The following is a 17,172-nucleotide window of genomic DNA, read 5'->3' as shown; positions in this document are numbered from 1 at the left end:
GTTTTGGTTTTTGTTGGAAAAATGAAAATAAATGTAAAGACTTATATCTGAGTTTTGAGATGCATGATTTATAATATGTAATTATTTGGTTATGTTATGTTAACAACATAACTTTAATAAATAAATATTTGAAGATTTTGACAGTTTTTCGTCTTTGATACCGGRRCAGAGATGGGTCCCAGATTATGAGTTGAAAATCTAGCTACCRAAAAATAAAAGTATTATTTCTAGCTCAACCAGGATTTCTTGAAAAGGTTGCTTCTGGCCGACCACTGATGTTTTTTTTTGAATGTTTTTGKTTCTTAATGAGTTAGCTCCTTAGTGCTTCTTTAGCTTCTAAAACATTTTATGGTGCATTCAACATTGTTTGACCTTCAGTTAAGTTTCTTTGCCTYGTCAGTTGTGTCATATTTGTCATTTTGCTGGAGCTATTCCACAAAATCAAATTTGTTCTGTGTTAATATGATGGGGGGGAATTTAATTCACATCCTCTTAAGTTTAAGGTATTTCTGCCTGTTTTCACAGGAGGAGACTCGTCTCTCAACGCTCTTCGCTAGAAACTCTAGAAGACATTGAGGAAAATGCTCCTTTACGCAGGTACAAGCAAAWGTCCCCCACATTAACTCGAGAAATGCCTTCCGCTTTTTCCTTTTCCTGTTCGACTGTTATGTTTGTTTTGTATTTTAGATGCCGAACCCTATCGGGTTCACCCCGACCAAAGAGCTTCAAGAAGATCCACTTCATAAAGAACATGCGGCAACACGATATGCACAATGGAAGGTATGAAGTCAAACAGAGGCTTCCTCCAGTCAATGCAGAGTTCTCACTTAATGATGGCAGGCTGCCCCAGTCAATGAAGTGCAGCTTGTTTTTTTCTTTTTTTTACTTTTTTCTCACAATACAGGCCCAGTCCATTCACAGCATGGTGCTCTGACTCTTGAACAAACAAAACAGGAAATCCCATCCGGTCGTTCATTTATGTAATCCAATGAACTTTTTTTTTTTTTTTTTTTATCTTTACTTGATCACTGTTGAGTGTTCTTTTAAATCACACAATGTGTCTCACTGCTGAATGCCGAATCACATATTAGTATCACAGTTCTCATAAGCATGTTTGCAGCACAGAAATCCTTCACGTCAAACACATTCTGCTGATCTTCAAGCGACCGAGTGATACTATTTCAGAGACTTTCAATATTTTATTGCTGGTCAGATAGTCTCATGAAGATTTGAGATCTGGTTGAATGCTGGTTTTTCATCCAAATAGTTTATGTTTTATTTTAGAGCATTGTTGAACACTTGGCTTATACGAAGGGAGCAATCTTGTCCACAGCTTGTTAGAAAATATGGTGACTTTGATTGTATTTTTAAAGATGAACTCATTCTTGCCCTCTTATGCTTAGTGTTAATTAATGTGCCAAAGAAGTTGGCAACTTGGTACTGGTGTTGTTTACGGACTGGATTTTATTTGACAGACTGACCTTATGTCCATGAGAAGAAATTCTTGAAGTAAGCATTTCACATGTTTTTAAACATTTTGGTCAGCATTTAATGGGAATAATAAGTCATTGGAAAAATGCATCATGTTTCTTTCTAATTACTGACTTGCCACATAAAGTCTTTAAGCAACAATTTTGCTTCTCTGAAGATGTTTTCTTTTTTTCTTCATTTATTTTTGTTACAGTCCTCATGTCTGACAATTTTCAGGGAAATGCTGTTTGTTTAAACCGTCTATTGTAGTTAAAAAGCATTTTCTCCCATTTACAGGTTTTTGTTTTTACTTTTTTTTTCTCACTTATACGTTTCAGCTTTTAATACCAGAAGAAGATAACTTGAGTCCAATTCAGGTTGGCCTAATGTGGAAAACAAATTATCCCCGAACCTAATAACTGGTTGGCAGTGCCACCAATGTTTCTGTTTCACCAAAGGGCCAAAAGTTTATGTCATAAACTTTGAAAAATATTATTTATAAAGTGCACTTGAAGCAAGTCTTTTATCAGGGGGAACTGGCAGAACACTGCAGACCAAACACCAGTGACAAGGTACAAAAAGATTAATTTACTGAGCGACTCTGTGCAAGTCATTTAGAAATGTCCCGATTTGAACACCGTTTCAGTTCCAGGGATTGGATTGAGATGCACTAGAACCAATAGGCATCAAATTCTTCACAACAACGCTTAAAGATACCCATTGTATAAAATACATTTTGGAATAGATTCCAGAATAATGGCACATCATGCTGTTAAAAGCCTAGTGTTGGGGGTAGGAATAGTGTTATTTTTTCCAAAATAGCATCATCTTTGCTTTTGAGTCTCTAGCATTTTCAGGTATAGCCATAAAACATCTAGGTTAAAATGTCTTTGACATTTTCTGTATTGCATACACTCAGCAGTAGCTAACTTTTTCATTTTATGTACCATTTGTTCTTAAATTATGTTTCAAGCAACTTAATAACAGCATTTCTCTGACTATGTCAGGTACAGTATGGGGACTTGCTTTCAACAAACCATTTTTTTTTTTTTTTGCATCTGGCTCTTTGGGTCTGAAGATTTGATGATTACTGTAAAACAGTAAAGTATTCGGTATTATTTCTCATTAGAAGTTAAATATTGAGAACTAGTGGTGATGCAAAGCTTTTGCACACGTCGCATACCAAAGTTTGGCAACGAAGGTTTCCAATCTTCTCTTTACTCTGAAGTTTTACCTGCCATCTCTCTCCAACTTCAACCTGTGAATCTTCACCAGATAGATGCTCATTAGCTTGTTCACCATTTTCTTTTTCATAGGATAGTCCTTATCAGTGGCAGAAGATCCTTCTATAGTGTATTTTCTGTCCTGCCCTATCAAGATTGTAGCCAAGCAGGGTATGTATCAGACGGCATGCCGTACTTTTTATGACTCCGCCCACCCTGTGCTCCCTCTTTCTTTTTTTCCCCCCCATACTTCTCCTTTGTCGACACGCTCTCCCTTCACAGCTTGATTTTGGCCGATGCATTTTATTTTTTTTATCATGATGGTGTCATAAATACAAAGTGGGCTGAAAAATGGCTTTAAGAGCTTAATTGTGTGCATACATGTGTAAGTATTAATAGACTCGATTAGCTTTTCTGCTTGTTGCCTCTGTTGCTTTTTGTCATAATTGCTCTGGTGGCTTGTGGGCACTCATCCTTTCCCCCCCACACATTATTTTTGTCCATAACTGGCTTTGCTGTCCATCCTGTTTACCATTCCTGTGGTAATAGCTCCTCTTAGATGTAGTCCTTTTAAGCCTGAAACAATAATACTGCATTATTAGTGGGCTTAATTCTAAGCCATGCTTTTTTGTTTCTTCGCTACCAATTTTACAGATCGCCGCTGCATAGAAGAGCTGATTTCTATCTAACACATTTCTGTTTTTAGAATTCAATATAAAGAGGTTCTACCTGGTTTGCATAGAGATCAGCTGTATTGCAAAACTGGCTCTGACCCCTATCTGGTGACACGGTTTAGAGGAAGCGGAAAGGGAAACAGGGCAGGTAAACAACCGAGAATACAATGCACAGAAAGAAAAGCTCCATGCTGAGGTTTAGCGCAGAGCACAACAGGCTCAGAGTATTTGTGGAATGTCCTAAGCCAACCAGTCAGTGCAAGGTCAAAGGTTAATAAGCCCCCTGTGCTCTGTCAGTGTGCACATTTGGCTGCGTTTTGAGGCACACGGGCAGTTTTCAGTTGGACGTCTGCTGCTTGTTTTGTGCTGAACAGAATTGCATCAGACAACTCGGTTGAAACTGTTGATTGAGATTTAACACCAACCTATCTTCTCTGAGTATTTGCTTTCATGTTGTGGTAAAAATGAACTCCAAAAAGAGCTCTACTGAAGATCAGCATGTCCTCCTCACATTTTGTAATTAAGTTCTTACCATAAATTTGATTATTTTATTCACCCTTTCCGTTTAAGCTTGCATCTGTGTATCATAGAAGAGTCGTATTGAAATCAACGATTTGTGCGCTAAGTTTAGCGGCTTGAAAAGTCTGTTGTACTGACATAATTTCTGCTAGTTTAGAAAAAATCTTTATGCTAACTAGACTTGTACCTTTCTCTCTGCCTGAGTCAAAAAAAATTATATTTTAGCTATTAAACAGTTGAAATTATTGCCTCTTAAAAGCATGTCTTTAAATATAGTTACTTAGTCTTTTGCAGGTAAACTTCTAAAGTTCTGGTTACAAAAATCTACTTGTTCTTGTGGTCAAAAGACAGACGGTGCTAGAAGAACAAGAGCTGTCTCTGGCTTTTTGTTCATGGTAACATGAACTGCCCCTCCCCAACACTTTGCTGCATACTGTTGGTCAGCTGGCTGAAAAAGAGCTTCTAAACTTTTCCTTCTCTTACAGCAACATAACCATTTCAAAATCAACTGTTTACATGAACAGTCAATTAAATTATAGCTAAAATTACAGCCGTAAGACTACTTTGCTATATAATTTTAGCATTGCCTTTCTGCTAGTAGATCATGTTATACATTTTGATTACATTTTTTTAGATCAATGCTATGAAAGGTAGTATTTTAAGTTTTCTATCTAAGGAAGGCCAGACCATTTCACCAAGTCATTGACTTGGCCACAACTCCGTACTGGCAGAGTTTACAACCCCCTGCTTAGATGAGATAGGTTGCTTGTAACGGTCTGCATTTGTGGAAAATGATGGCAGAACAACATACAAAACTGAACTGAACTGAGCGCCTTAGATCAAGAGTCTATCTGTTCTTATAAGAAAATGACGAATAAATAAAGATCAAGTTTTAAGTTTAGCTGAAGGGAGTCAAATATTTATGTTTAACGGGAGTATGAAACCACATATTCTGCATCATGTTTTCATGCTCTGGGTCATTGGGTTATGATGTTGGTTGTGGGCTGTGGTGGAAATATAATCCTATGTAAAAGCCTTAAGCTTGTTCAGATGTTGGCAAAAACGCTCTTACAGGTAAAGTTGAAGAAGCTCAAATCTCCTGTAATTGGGGGCTTGTGACCACTCTATATGTTAGAGTTTCTTTAGATTGTAAAGTGTTTATTGAAATGTCTAACAGCTTGAGATTGTTATTACATTTCTTGTGATTTCGTGACACGATAAGAACTGAAACACTAACAAACAGATTACATAAAGCCTGAGATTCGTGCATGTTGCTGAATAACATTTCCTTCTCATTTATTCATTGTTCATTCTCAGGTTAACACAGGAGAAACTTTTCTGTCTTTGTCCTTTAAATGTTGTTCTTGCTTGTATCCATTAATCTTTTTCCACACTTTTTTTAATTATTTGGTTAAAGCTGCCATGCTGCATTGGGATCTCCTTTCCTGCGACGTGTCAACATTGTGTCTTGCCCTGCTTGTCTGCCTGATAACAGTTTTTATTGCGACTGATTAGATGCCGCGTGTCGCCAAAACACAGGATTTATGTGTGTGCATATGGATACAGAGTTAAACAGAAAGCAAGACTGAACCAGGGACGATAAGGGGTCAGAAAACAAACAGGACAGTGTTAGCACGTCTCTTTGGCTGCCGGAGTGCATTTGTGCTTAACATTAGCAAAAAATTAATTTGGCCGTAGGCATGGGTTGTTTGTTTGCTTTGGATACCAAAAGTAGGAATGATTCATTGCCTAGTTACGAAGCTATTTATTATTAGTTTGTAATCTAACAACTTACTTGGAAATAACAAAAAATATACTTATTGAAAAAAAACTGCAGTTGCTTTTCTATAAATGGTTAATTATTTTAAGCCCAGCAAAAAAAAAAATCTGTTCTATCGGCGTGTGGCCGTAAAACAGGTATTTACAAACATCGGTATGGGTATTGCGTGTTGTGTGCAATCTTTTCACAGAAATATTTAGCTTATTCAGCATGTGTATAGTCTCAACCTGCCCACACGTTGCCCCACTGACACACATTTGGCTCTGCAGCCATCTGTTTTAGGACACACTCCCACATCAGTATGGCATCTCGGGCTTGGGTGAGGCAGCAGCTGACAGAGTTTGGCTCAGTTTTCTCCTCCATCCTGCCTCCCCAGGGCACAATTTATTTAAGAGTGCTCCGAGAAGCTCCTGAAAACACGAGCCGTTAACAGAAACTAGGCCGGCCGATGAGCGCAGATCGATACCGGGTCTGTATGTGTAAAGCGGAACGCGAGTGTGTAAGGAAGATGAGACGGAGCAGGGCTAAAACAGGAGGGAGGGAGCGTGGGGGTTGGACAAAGCTGCAGCACGATTTGTTTGGTTTGAGCTCTAAAACTCTTGTGCTCACTAGGGACATAAGGGCGGAAGGGCGTCAGCGTCACCCGTCAGGAGGCGTAAGTGCCAAGGAAATGGTGATTGGACTGGAGGGAGTGGAGTTGGGAGCAGATGGAAAGGTGAGAAACCAGCAGAGATCTGCGAAGATCAAACTTGTCTTCTTGACTTGGATTAGAAGGTATGCAATATTTTGAAGTATGTGCAAAAGCTTTCATACACCCTACATGTTTTTTTTTTKTGTTTTTTTTTTTTTACATTTTGTCACCTTACAACCATAAACCTTAATAATTTGAGTGGGCTCCTGGGTTATAGACCAACACAAAGTATTTTAAAATTGTGAAGTGGAAGGAAAATGATTCATGGTCTTTAAAAAAATGTTCACTGTAGCTTGCATCTGTATTCAGCCCGCTCCTATTAAAATCTACCTGACAGGACAACACTAGCTGCTCACTCCACAAACATGACCTTCAAGACAAAGCCGCTGTTGAAAGATGGACTTATTGGCAGGAACTGTTTGTTGTCTGGCACAAGCCATATAGAGGACACAACAAACATGTGGAAGAAAGTCCTTTGGTCTGCCTAGACCAGAGTTCAATTTTTTGAGATTCATTCCATAAACTATTTAATTGGGAAACCTAAAACTACTCATCACCACCATGTTTCTCTGTAGCAGTGGTGCCCAAAGTCGGTCATCGAGGGCCGGCATCCTCCATGTTTTAGTTCTCTCCCTGGTTTAGCGCACCTGAATCAAATAAAGGCTTTTTAGAAGGACAAAGAAGAACATTGACATACTGAAAAGGTTGTTATTACCAGCAGGGAGAGAACTAAAACATGCAGGATGTTTTAGTTCTCGAGGACCGACTTTGGGCGCCCCTGCTCTATAGCGTGGCTGCATCACGGTGTGAAACTGCCTTTCCTTCAGAAGGGTAAGGGAAGCTTGTCTGAGTTTTTGGGATGATGAGTGGAGGAACACGTGTCCGAGGCTGTAAAAGACTTGAGACTGAGGCGAAAGTTAAACTTTTAGGAACATTTTGACAGCTGAGGTTTAGATAAAGGACTTCAGAGACACCAGTCCTCAAGGAGCTTGATGCCCTGCAGCCATTAGATCCATCTCAGAATCTCTGGCACCACTTAAAAAAATACATTTAAGACGATTTCCAGTGAATATGGTTGAGTTTGTGCTATTTTACTCAGAAAAATGAGCAGAAATCTTCTTTCTCTAGATGAGCAAAAGCCCAGAGCACTTAGAGCTGTAATTGCTGCTCATGTTAGTTCTTTGAAGTATTGACTCAGGGGAGCTTATCACAAATAATTGAAATACTTCTTCAGATGTATATTTTACTTGGTTAAACAAATATAAATCATGTATCCTTCTCTTTGGTCTATCACAAGCACAACATTTTTAAAAAAGTTATTTCAGTTTGTGGTTGTAAATGAACAAAATGTGGAAAAGTTTAGACGGTATGGCTTGAGGGATGTTTCATATAGATATTTTAAATAAATGAACTAGCTACCCGACATACTGATGTAAAGTCGGGTGTAAATGGGATGAATGCATTTCAGGACAAACTGTAAATAAATCTTTTTGATACTGTATTCTGTTGCATCATATGCGTATGAATGTACATAATATCAAATTTATGTGCTGTATATCAAAAAGCGATGTGCAAAATATCGCTTAAATATTTTTGCATGCCATTTAAGCGATATGCACATTTAAAAACCCACTGGATCGGATTGTGGATCATGAATATCTAGTGTATAAATCATAAAATAATATTTTATCATGCATGACATTTCAGGCACACTGCTGCTAGAAGAAGGTTTGTGGGACTAAAACATCATGCTTAAAGTATCGATATGGGAGCTTGATCTGGTGTGGCTATCCATTTTCATTATTTCTATGTTATGCTGTTTTCTCTACAGCATTGAAAACAAATTTCTCTGGTATAGAAATAGGCCGGGATGTCTGGAGTTTAGCATTCCACCTCAGAAACCTTTTGGTACTTTCTTACTCAGATAAACACTCTTTTTGTTTGCAGACCGTTTCGTACACCCAGTTCCTGTATCCCACCAACGTTCTGGGCGGTCGAAGGAACACCATTGACTCCACCTCGTCCTTCTCTCAGTCTCGGAACGCGAGCCACCGCAGCCTCAGCCTGGGCAGAGCCAACAGCAACCAGAGCAGCTTGGACACAGGCGAGTGAACTTAGGCGCTTCTTAAAGGAAGCCGTTCACACGCAAACTCCGGCTTCAAGCTCACGTTGTTTTTGTTTGTTGGTCCTCGCTGCAGGGAACGACTTCGGAGACTTTCGCGAGTATGACCCCAACCTGCTGGATGACCCGCAGTGGCCCTGTGGAAAGCACAAGAGAGTGCTCATCTTTCCCTCTTACATGGTGAGACGATGCTGCGTCACTACAAGCAGCAGCAACAACAGCCTCCGAGCGGGTTGGGAAGGCTGTTTTCATTCAAAACAAATAGGAAGAGGCTTGTCTCCGCTTCGACACGTAGCCTCAGTATTCCACTGCGGTTATTTTTTGACCTTTTGTGCTCAGCATTCCCCGTCTTCACCAGGAACAATAACACCAGAAAGATTTGTCTGCAGTTTATTCCTAAAAAACAATTTACAGTATTAGCTTTTTTTTTTTTTTTTCTGAATATTTTCAGACAATTTCTAATCATCAAGGTCAGTGATTCTGTTTCCCACCCAATGGAATGCAGTAAATAACAATTTATCTGTGCTATCATTTAGCGGCTTTAAAAACTAGATCATCTGGGGTTTTTTCTCATAAAAAGAGCGGATGTTTTATTGTGGAAAAGGGATTACAGGACTAAACTCCCTCCCATATTTTCCTGCTTTGCATTATTTTTTTCTCTGACTTGCTGAATGAACAACAAGGACTGATATAATTATAATGTTAGTCAAGGCCACTCTCTCTTCCTTCGATAGCAAAAGCCAGCGTCCAACAACAATGGCTATTGTGTTTACTACTGGAATGGAACAAGAGCGTTCTCTGTGTTTCAAGAGCATGGGGTGCTTGGTAGACAGTGGAAAGCATGGTTGTGGTTCTTAATAGACATATGACAAAAAGAAAAAAAGAACAGAAGAGATTGGAGGAGGACTGAATTATGTGTAAAGTAAATGGTTGCTGAAGAATTTCTAGTGGTTTTTCAATTTTAGGCAAATGATTCTCACACAAGTTATAGGATCCCCAAATCCTTATTTGTAAAAAAAATAATAAAATAAAATAAAAAGTACATATTTTCTTTTAACTATGTAATTCTGCATTTAATTGTTTGTCTACAATGAAAATCCCCAATACCTAAGTTTGTGACTAGTGTGACAAAAGATTCTTTTGCACAACAACGTTCATTATATCTAAGATTCAGCAGCTGTTATGCGCTGTTGTTTCATTGACAAGATTTAGGAAAATCCTGGAAATAAAACAAGGTTCTTATCAACAAACAGAAACAGTCAACTGCTCATTGGTTCTCTCACATTACTAAAACATCAATGTCCCAGATTGTCCTTTAAGTGTCCTGGATAAAGCCAGTATCCAGAGAGATTCTTCATCGGTCCTTGAAATCCAACACTCACACGTGAGCATGACGAGTTATCCACAAAGATCGCTGGGTGACACCGTCTCCATTTCTTTTCTTTGGCCTTCCAGACTACGGTCATCGAATACGTCAAGCCCTTTGACCTGAAGAAGGACATGAACGAGACCTTCAAGGAGAAATTCCCCCACATTCGTCTCACTCTAAGCAAGATACGGAGGTAAACCAACCAGAATGTCAAGAATTTAAGTTTTCTTTTCTTTTTGCATTTGAAGTTAAATTGGTATGATGAGCATCGGATGTGTTACTTCTAGTTTATCTTGGTCAGTATTGGCTTTTTTATACCCTTCTCTCCTTCAAACTTGAACTTTTTCACAGCTTGAAAAGAGAGATAAAAAAACTGGCCCAGAATGAATGCGGGTACGAGGAGCCGACTGTGGCCATGGCTTTCGTCTACTTCGAAAAACTCGTTCTTCAAGGCAAGCTGAACAAACAAAACCGCAAACTCTGCGCTGGAGCCTGCGTCCTCCTGGCAGCCAAGATCGGCGGTGATCTTAAGAAGCACGAGGTCAAGCTTCTTATTGATGTAGGTATTCTCGTCCACACAACCAGAAAACAAATGCTTGCAGTTGCAATCATAAAGTCCACTGAGGTGGCTGTTTAGTGCATTCAGTTGCATCACCGGTTGCAGGCTGGTTAATGAGAGAAAGCAAGCTAAAGCAGGAGCTAACATGTACGGGCAGATACAGTTGAGGGTAGAGCAAAAATTACTCACTTTGATTTATTTGGTGAAATAAGTCTAAAGGGGTAAGTGTAAGGATTTTCTTATGTTTGCTCATAGAGCTCAAGCAGAAAAAGAATAGAAACATCATCTGATTTTATAAATTTTAAGAAAAAATACTGACGGATGTATGTCAGCCAAGACGTGCATTTGCGATTTCAATCTAGCTAAGTAGTGCACAAACAGGAAGAATTAAAAGTAGAGGCTTTAAGGATGAGTTTTGCATGTGAACATTTTTTTAATATGAAAGTTCCCGTTGATCTTTATCACATTTTGTCATTTTATGAACTAGATGACTGGTGCTGAACTTCAGTCATCGAGGGCAGGTGTCCTAGAACTGAATCCAATAATTAGGTCATCAGCAGGACTCTGAGTAAACTTGGTGGATTCAGCCACACTTTAAAGTTGCAGGACCAAACCCGTGGGGGGTTTGATTATAAACCAAAACTACACGCCATCACAAAGTAGTACATAATTGTGGAGTTGAATGAATTCATGGCTTTCAAAATTCTTACAAATAACATCTTTACAATACATTTGATTTTTGTTTTTTCTGCTAGTTGACTGAAAAAAAAACTGGATAGAGTATTAATAGAATGTGTTTTACATATCCAGGGTCTGAACTTTTAATGTTGCATTTTTGATTCAATGCATCCTTTTAATGGTTATTGAAACGGTTATTAACAGCTTTCTGGAATTAAAATACAAAAATGAAGCTTGTCTTTGATTTTAGAATTGCCTAATTAGTGCCATGAAGTCCTTGTGTGCATTATAACCTGTGTGAATCCAGCTGTTGTGATAAGTTCTCAGAGGTTTGTAAATTCATGATTCATGATTGTCTTCATGAAGACAAATCGAATCAAATTTTATCCGTATAGCACATTTCAGCAACAAGGTATTTCAGAATGTGTTCAATCATAAAAACACAAAAATACAAAGTTATAGAACACACAGTCAACAATTGAAACATTACATTTCCTGCCATTACACATCATATTTACATTCATTGATTAATGTTTCATTGACTGTGTTTCAAAAGCAACTCTAAACAGGTGGGTTTTTAATCTAGATTTAATCTAAGACAGTAGACAGGCCCATGATAAAATTGGAACGAGCACAGCCGCAAACCTCCCACCTAAACCGACAGACTAGCAAGGACAGCAATAATGAGAGAAGCTGCCATAAAGGCCGAGGTAACGCTGGAAGAGCTACAGAGATCCACAACTTGAGTGTCCTCTCGTGTGAATTCCCTCTGCAGAAACTGGAGGAGCGATTCCGGGTGAACCGCAGAGAGCTGATAGCGTTCGAGTTTCCCGTCTTGGTAGCACTGGAGTTCAACCTGCACCTGCCTGAACACGAGATCATGCCTCACTACAGACGCYTGCTGCAGACCTCTTAGCATTGGTAAACCATCAGGAGGACAGCAGCTGGGTTCTCCTGATCCGCCTGCCCCCCAACCCTCTAGGATTCATCCTTCTCCTCCTTGTGACCACTACAGATGAAGCCCTTCTATTCTCTCATTTCACTATGATTCGCCAAAAAGACTCTCATTTTTATTTTTTGATATTTACTATCACTACATGGAGCTCTTACCGGTTTGTATCTCACCTGCTTTACTTCAAGTACATTTTCTCTTGTTGATTAGGAGAACATTTTTTTTTTGCTTCTTCATAAATCTTGTCTTACCTCTTCAGCTGCATTAAAATATCAAACAAAAGCCTTTTTTTTTTTTAAAGCTGCTGTTTCTAGCAGGACTGTTATTCCTCGGGAGTGACTCATCTTTTTGCAAGTGTTTGTAATGAAAGTGCACTTTTTGGCATACCACAAGATTTTCTTACCCATCTCGGGAACTAACCCAGAAGAACAATAAGCTAAACATGTGTAATTTAATTGGACCTTTGATCCTGTCAGAACACTTTCTAGYCAGAGAAATCTGCATGGACATTTCTTAGTATTTGTACACGGGCAAAGAAGATGYGGCCTCCTTTCCGTTCAGATCGTTTTCTACCACTTAAATGTTTGCTACGGACTCCCTGAGGCCAGACACGCTTTTATCAGTGTCAGATTTCCTGTGCTCTATGTTAGAGTGTATTGCTGGCACATTTATGGTGCTTTGTTGCGGGAGCTGTTAACGCGTGCTAAAAATGCCATTAACCAGCAGACGGCGCTGGCAGTGGTGTGCTCGGACGTCGAGGTGGGGGGGGAGAAGCGTTATGATGCAAATATATCTTCTCTGCTGAAGTGTCCTTGARCAAGACACCGGGGTTCCTACAGGCAAAAAGAGCCRTTTGTTTTTAGCCCGCTGATGACCTCTGTGAGGAATCCGTTTAAAACGAGGGTCCAGGCAGGGAGCGCGGAAAAGTCGGATCAAACATTTGCTTTAACTTGAATGTGTTGCTTTAAAACGTGCAATTTCTTAATCTTTTTTTTTATCAACTTCAGCTGTGTAACAGTTACTTTTACTGGTCTGTTCTTAATAAGTCTTTAAAATGTCTCGCGCAGATGGTGTTTTAAGGTGTAGTGATCATAAGAGCGATTTTCATCAGAGAAAGATTGATTGTTTTGTTTTTAAGGTAAAAGARAAATGCTTCTTTCTGTCTGCAAGCCCAAAGATATTGTTGTATGAAGCACTCAGAGTACTCTGTGAGTAAGGACTCATGGGTGACATGCTTAGCCTGTTTATTCTTGTAAATAAAAAAATTAATTCTTTGCTTGTTCAATCCGAACTAGACTCTTTTTTTTTTTTTTGTGCTCATTTCACTGAATAAACTTTATGATTTTTTTTTTTTTTGTCAAGAATTATATGTAATTGAACCAATGAAATGCTGTCAAAATTGCTGACCATCACTGGCAGGTTGTCAAACTATTTTAGAAATTATGGGATATTCCATTAATTTCAATATGGCCCAAGTTGATCACAAAAAGCTGGATGTTTCATGAACTATACCAAAATCATAATGTCCTGAATGAACAGAGTACGGGAAAAGCTGAATGCTTGAAATGGCACAAAGTATGCAGAAATGGATAAGTTGCGAAAAAAGGGGAGGAACAGCATTCACACTAGCTTTCGTCATTAGTCCCCCCATATGCATAAATACAATATACACTTTAGTCTACTTACAAACTTTTGTGTGGCAGAAAACTTTCATCTCCCTGAGCGCAATATGCACAAGCTGTGAAGCACAGTAGCAGCACCATCATGCTGCAAGAATGCCTCTCTTCAGTGGGGGCTGAAGATGATCATTATTAGGCAGGAAATGTGACGCCATGCTAAGATGAATCTTGCTGGATCCTGGTGGAAGATCATCTTGCATATTTATATAAACATGATATATATAATGCTTATATACATCATGTTCTTTGCAAACAAAGAACAAGAAACTATTTCAGTCTGTAGATGTGTACAGGTTACAGAGACATGCACCAAAACACTTGCAATATTCTTAACCACAATAAGAGGAAGTTTTGAAAAATGAAAGTTGTATATCATTTTGAACTGTATGAATCTTTCTGCATGGAGTTTGCATGTTGTCTCTGTACATGTGTGGGTTCTCCCTGGGTACTCTGACTTCCTCCCATAGTCCCAAAATAAACATGTTAGCTTAGCTGGTCATTCTAAATGGCCCTTTAATCTCAATGTGCACATGTGTGGAAACCTTTCTGTGTCGCTCTCTACAGGTACAGAGCGTGGATGTATAATTTGCCTCTTCACAATTATATATTACTTCATTAGATGTTCAGAGAGATTACAGGTTTTCAAAGTGTTGGAAGGTGTTGGACTTAAGAAACTGTTCAATGTTAAAGGCGAGCCCATTTAAAGTTTAGGTAAAGATTCAGCAAAATGCTCAATTCCTTCTTTGCAGTTTAATCTTTTCCTTCCAACATCCAGGAGCATCTGTACTTCCACCCTCAGTGATTTTTTTAATAGTATGAAGAGTTCAAATGTCAGGGAGTCAAGAATGTGCTAATCAATTTAGTGAATCCAAAASAACCCCGAAAGATTATATAATTTTATCTGAAGTCASTGGGTAAGACGGTAGAAGGGATTCAGCCTCACTTACATGCGTCTGTCTAGAGGTTCTTTGAAGGTGGAAGAAAAAGGTTTTGCATAAATASAGGGAGAGAAAAGATAGCAGTGGACAAGTAAAAAAAACAGAGAACATTACCTGGAAATGAAAACAAAAGAAAAATACATTTCACAAGGAAAGAAAGCATTGGGGAAAATTACTTGACCACAAAACTTAGCAAATCTCCTGCAGCCAACGACAAAGAAATCAAAACTAAACAAAAATATTTTTTAGAACACAAAAAAAACTTATATGTGCCAAAATGTGGACTAACTATTGTTGTAAAACTACATATAGAATAACTTATGAAGGTAAAACCATATCTTTACTTGTAGTTGCATCCAGGAACCCAGTCATTGCCATTCACACCCAGAGGCCACTGAGATACACAACCTGAACTTTGTTCATTTAAGGCCTTGAGACGTGAAGATTTAATCGGGTTTATCTTAATATGTCTCAAATATTCTAAAATAGACACATTCATTCATGTTTATCACATCCGTGTAACATTCTGACTGGATGTTTTTTGCCAAGGAGACTTAAGTAATCCTGGCCAACCAGCTCCTGATCAGGTCAGTTTTCAGCTRCAACAGTTACAATGTTGCCAAACTTCAGGGTGAACTGGTCCTAAACGTCTGTCTGCCAAACTGAAATGTTATTTTTTCCCACATCTTTCTTAATCATACCACGTCCAATGTGGCTCTGAATGAATGTTTATCAATCCCATGACAGTGGCATTTCTTTTTTTTTTTTTGACTTGAGCTCTTATTACTTATTAAAAGTCTTGTGACCTGCATTTGAAACAGCACATATCACCCTGAATCACCATATCATAATATTTCTCAGAAGCTTCTGTGTTCCTGTGAACAGCTTGACACTTGGAACTCATTGCCAAAGAAAACGCTGGGATCAGGTGAGAGATCAGGAAGAACGTGAACAAACAGATGTCAAAAGGAGTTTGCTGTTTTTATTTTAACAACAAAAACCTTTCTGTACTTCACGGGTCAACTAGCTAATTACATATTTTTATTTATAGATCTTCAGAGTTTGCCGGTGTTTTACCATTCGCTATTTAGAAAAACTTTAGTCATGAATTGGTTTCATCAGACATATTCGTTTGGATTTTACTGGAAATGATTGCACCTGTTGTTCTGATGCAATCTGAGAGGTCAGTTTCTCACCAGGTGGGAGCTGTCGTCAGCCTCACACACATCCAACGTAAACACCGCAGTCACACCAGTCCCGTGCTGCCTTCAAAACAAACCCGATGGTGGACCAACACCATACATGGCTTAGTCCCACTCTATTGAGGGCCTAATTCCCCCTCTCTGTCTCATAAAGGAGGCTATTGACAGCCCTTCCTGAGTCCAGCTCACACATAAGTGACCCTCATTGTGAAAATATTTGCTCCAGGGTTGCGAGAAGTCCATCGCTCTTCATGTTAAATTAACAACACACAGCTGAAATGGCATTTTTGAACCGTTCTTGTCACAATACAGTGACTCAGGAGTTTTTTATTTTTTTTATCTTGCACAGTTTGTAAACATTGCTGCTGTGTCTATTTAGCTGCTGTTCATTAAAAAAAAAAAAAACGTGATTATTTGATTTCTGGTTAAAATCCACCACTATCATGCAGAAACTGAATTGATTTTCTGAAGCTGGTCTGAGTTCAGCAGGAGGTAAAGCACTGCAGGTGGACCTGAAAATCTGATCCGCTCACAAGGCGGCTACCTAATCCCTTTTGTTCCAAACTAAGGTTCAACTGAGCCCAGTGTAACGGAAAACCACTGACGCAAAGCAGACACTTCGAATACTTATTTATTGATGGATTTTGGAATGAAATAACAAAAATATGTCTGCCTCCTTTGAAGGTGGGAGTAAAAACAACCTATATGTGAGCCTAGAGCAAATGTTCTTTAATAATATATTAGAGGGTAAGATATAAAACTGGGGGGAAAAAATCCCATAAAATCATAAAACTTTACTTGGTTTCATTGTGTCTGGGATGTGATTGTTGTGATAAAAATAATATTTCTCCAGTGCTTTGAGCAGATGTTAGGTTTATCAGTCAAACCTTATTAGCTAGGGTTACTATAAAGGTCCATTAGATGTCAACCACATAYTTTTAGCAGCCATCAACAAGCTTAACATCAGTCTGTTTGGTTAATTGACCACTAGTATCGGTACAACTAACTTAAATTGGTCGCCCTCCTGGAAAGGCCCAGCTTTTTAAYGCAGTCCTCCACCAGAACTGCTGGGACCATAATCTGCTGGGCACAGAGGCATTTCTTCACACGGTGTCAAAGTCAGGCACTAAAATAAACAAAAAAGCTTTTTGATTAAAAAACAAATGATTTTAGTTTTTAGATATTGTTAAAATCTTGGAAAAAAAAAAAAACATGCATAAAGCATGTTTGTGAAACCGGATCCTTTAATCAGCAGACTTCTGTTAACTTTCAAGTTTATGAGGAAACTGGAACTAAAAGTGAATTATTGTGATAGA

The 17,172-nt window shown here is 38.7% G+C and overlaps 1 protein-coding gene across 3 annotated transcripts; it reads left to right on the top strand.

The window, feature by feature from the left end:
- The first annotated feature begins 496 nt into the window (after positions 1–496).
- Positions 497–13,328, top strand: cables1 (Cdk5 and Abl enzyme substrate 1). 3 transcript variants are annotated; one of them, XM_008434558.2, is made up of 9 exons: positions 497–597; positions 688–780; positions 2,787–2,864; positions 6,279–6,381; positions 8,305–8,461; positions 8,556–8,659; positions 9,935–10,041; positions 10,200–10,407; positions 11,861–13,328. In XM_008434558.2, exons 2-9 carry the CDS (start codon positions 752–754, stop codon positions 11,999–12,001), a joined length of 927 nt encoding a protein of 308 aa, XP_008432780.1. In that variant the 5' UTR covers positions 497–597; positions 688–751; the 3' UTR covers positions 12,002–13,328. The 3 variants fall into 3 exon arrangements, with proteins under 3 accessions (XP_008432780.1, XP_017165686.1, XP_017165685.1); XM_017310197.1 differs by lacking the exon at positions 2,787–2,864; XM_017310196.1 differs by lacking the exons at positions 497–597; positions 688–780 and having other exon boundaries at positions 2,787–6,381.
- The last annotated feature ends 3,844 nt before the right edge of the window (positions 13,329–17,172 follow it).

The sequence above is a fragment of the Poecilia reticulata genome, linkage group LG17 (assembly GCF_000633615.1).
Source record: "Poecilia reticulata strain Guanapo linkage group LG17, Guppy_female_1.0+MT, whole genome shotgun sequence".
Classification (NCBI taxonomy): Eukaryota; Metazoa; Chordata; class Actinopteri; order Cyprinodontiformes; family Poeciliidae; genus Poecilia; species Poecilia reticulata.
The sequence above is the reverse complement of the archived record's forward strand: the minus strand, read 5'-3'. Positions and strand labels throughout refer to the sequence as shown.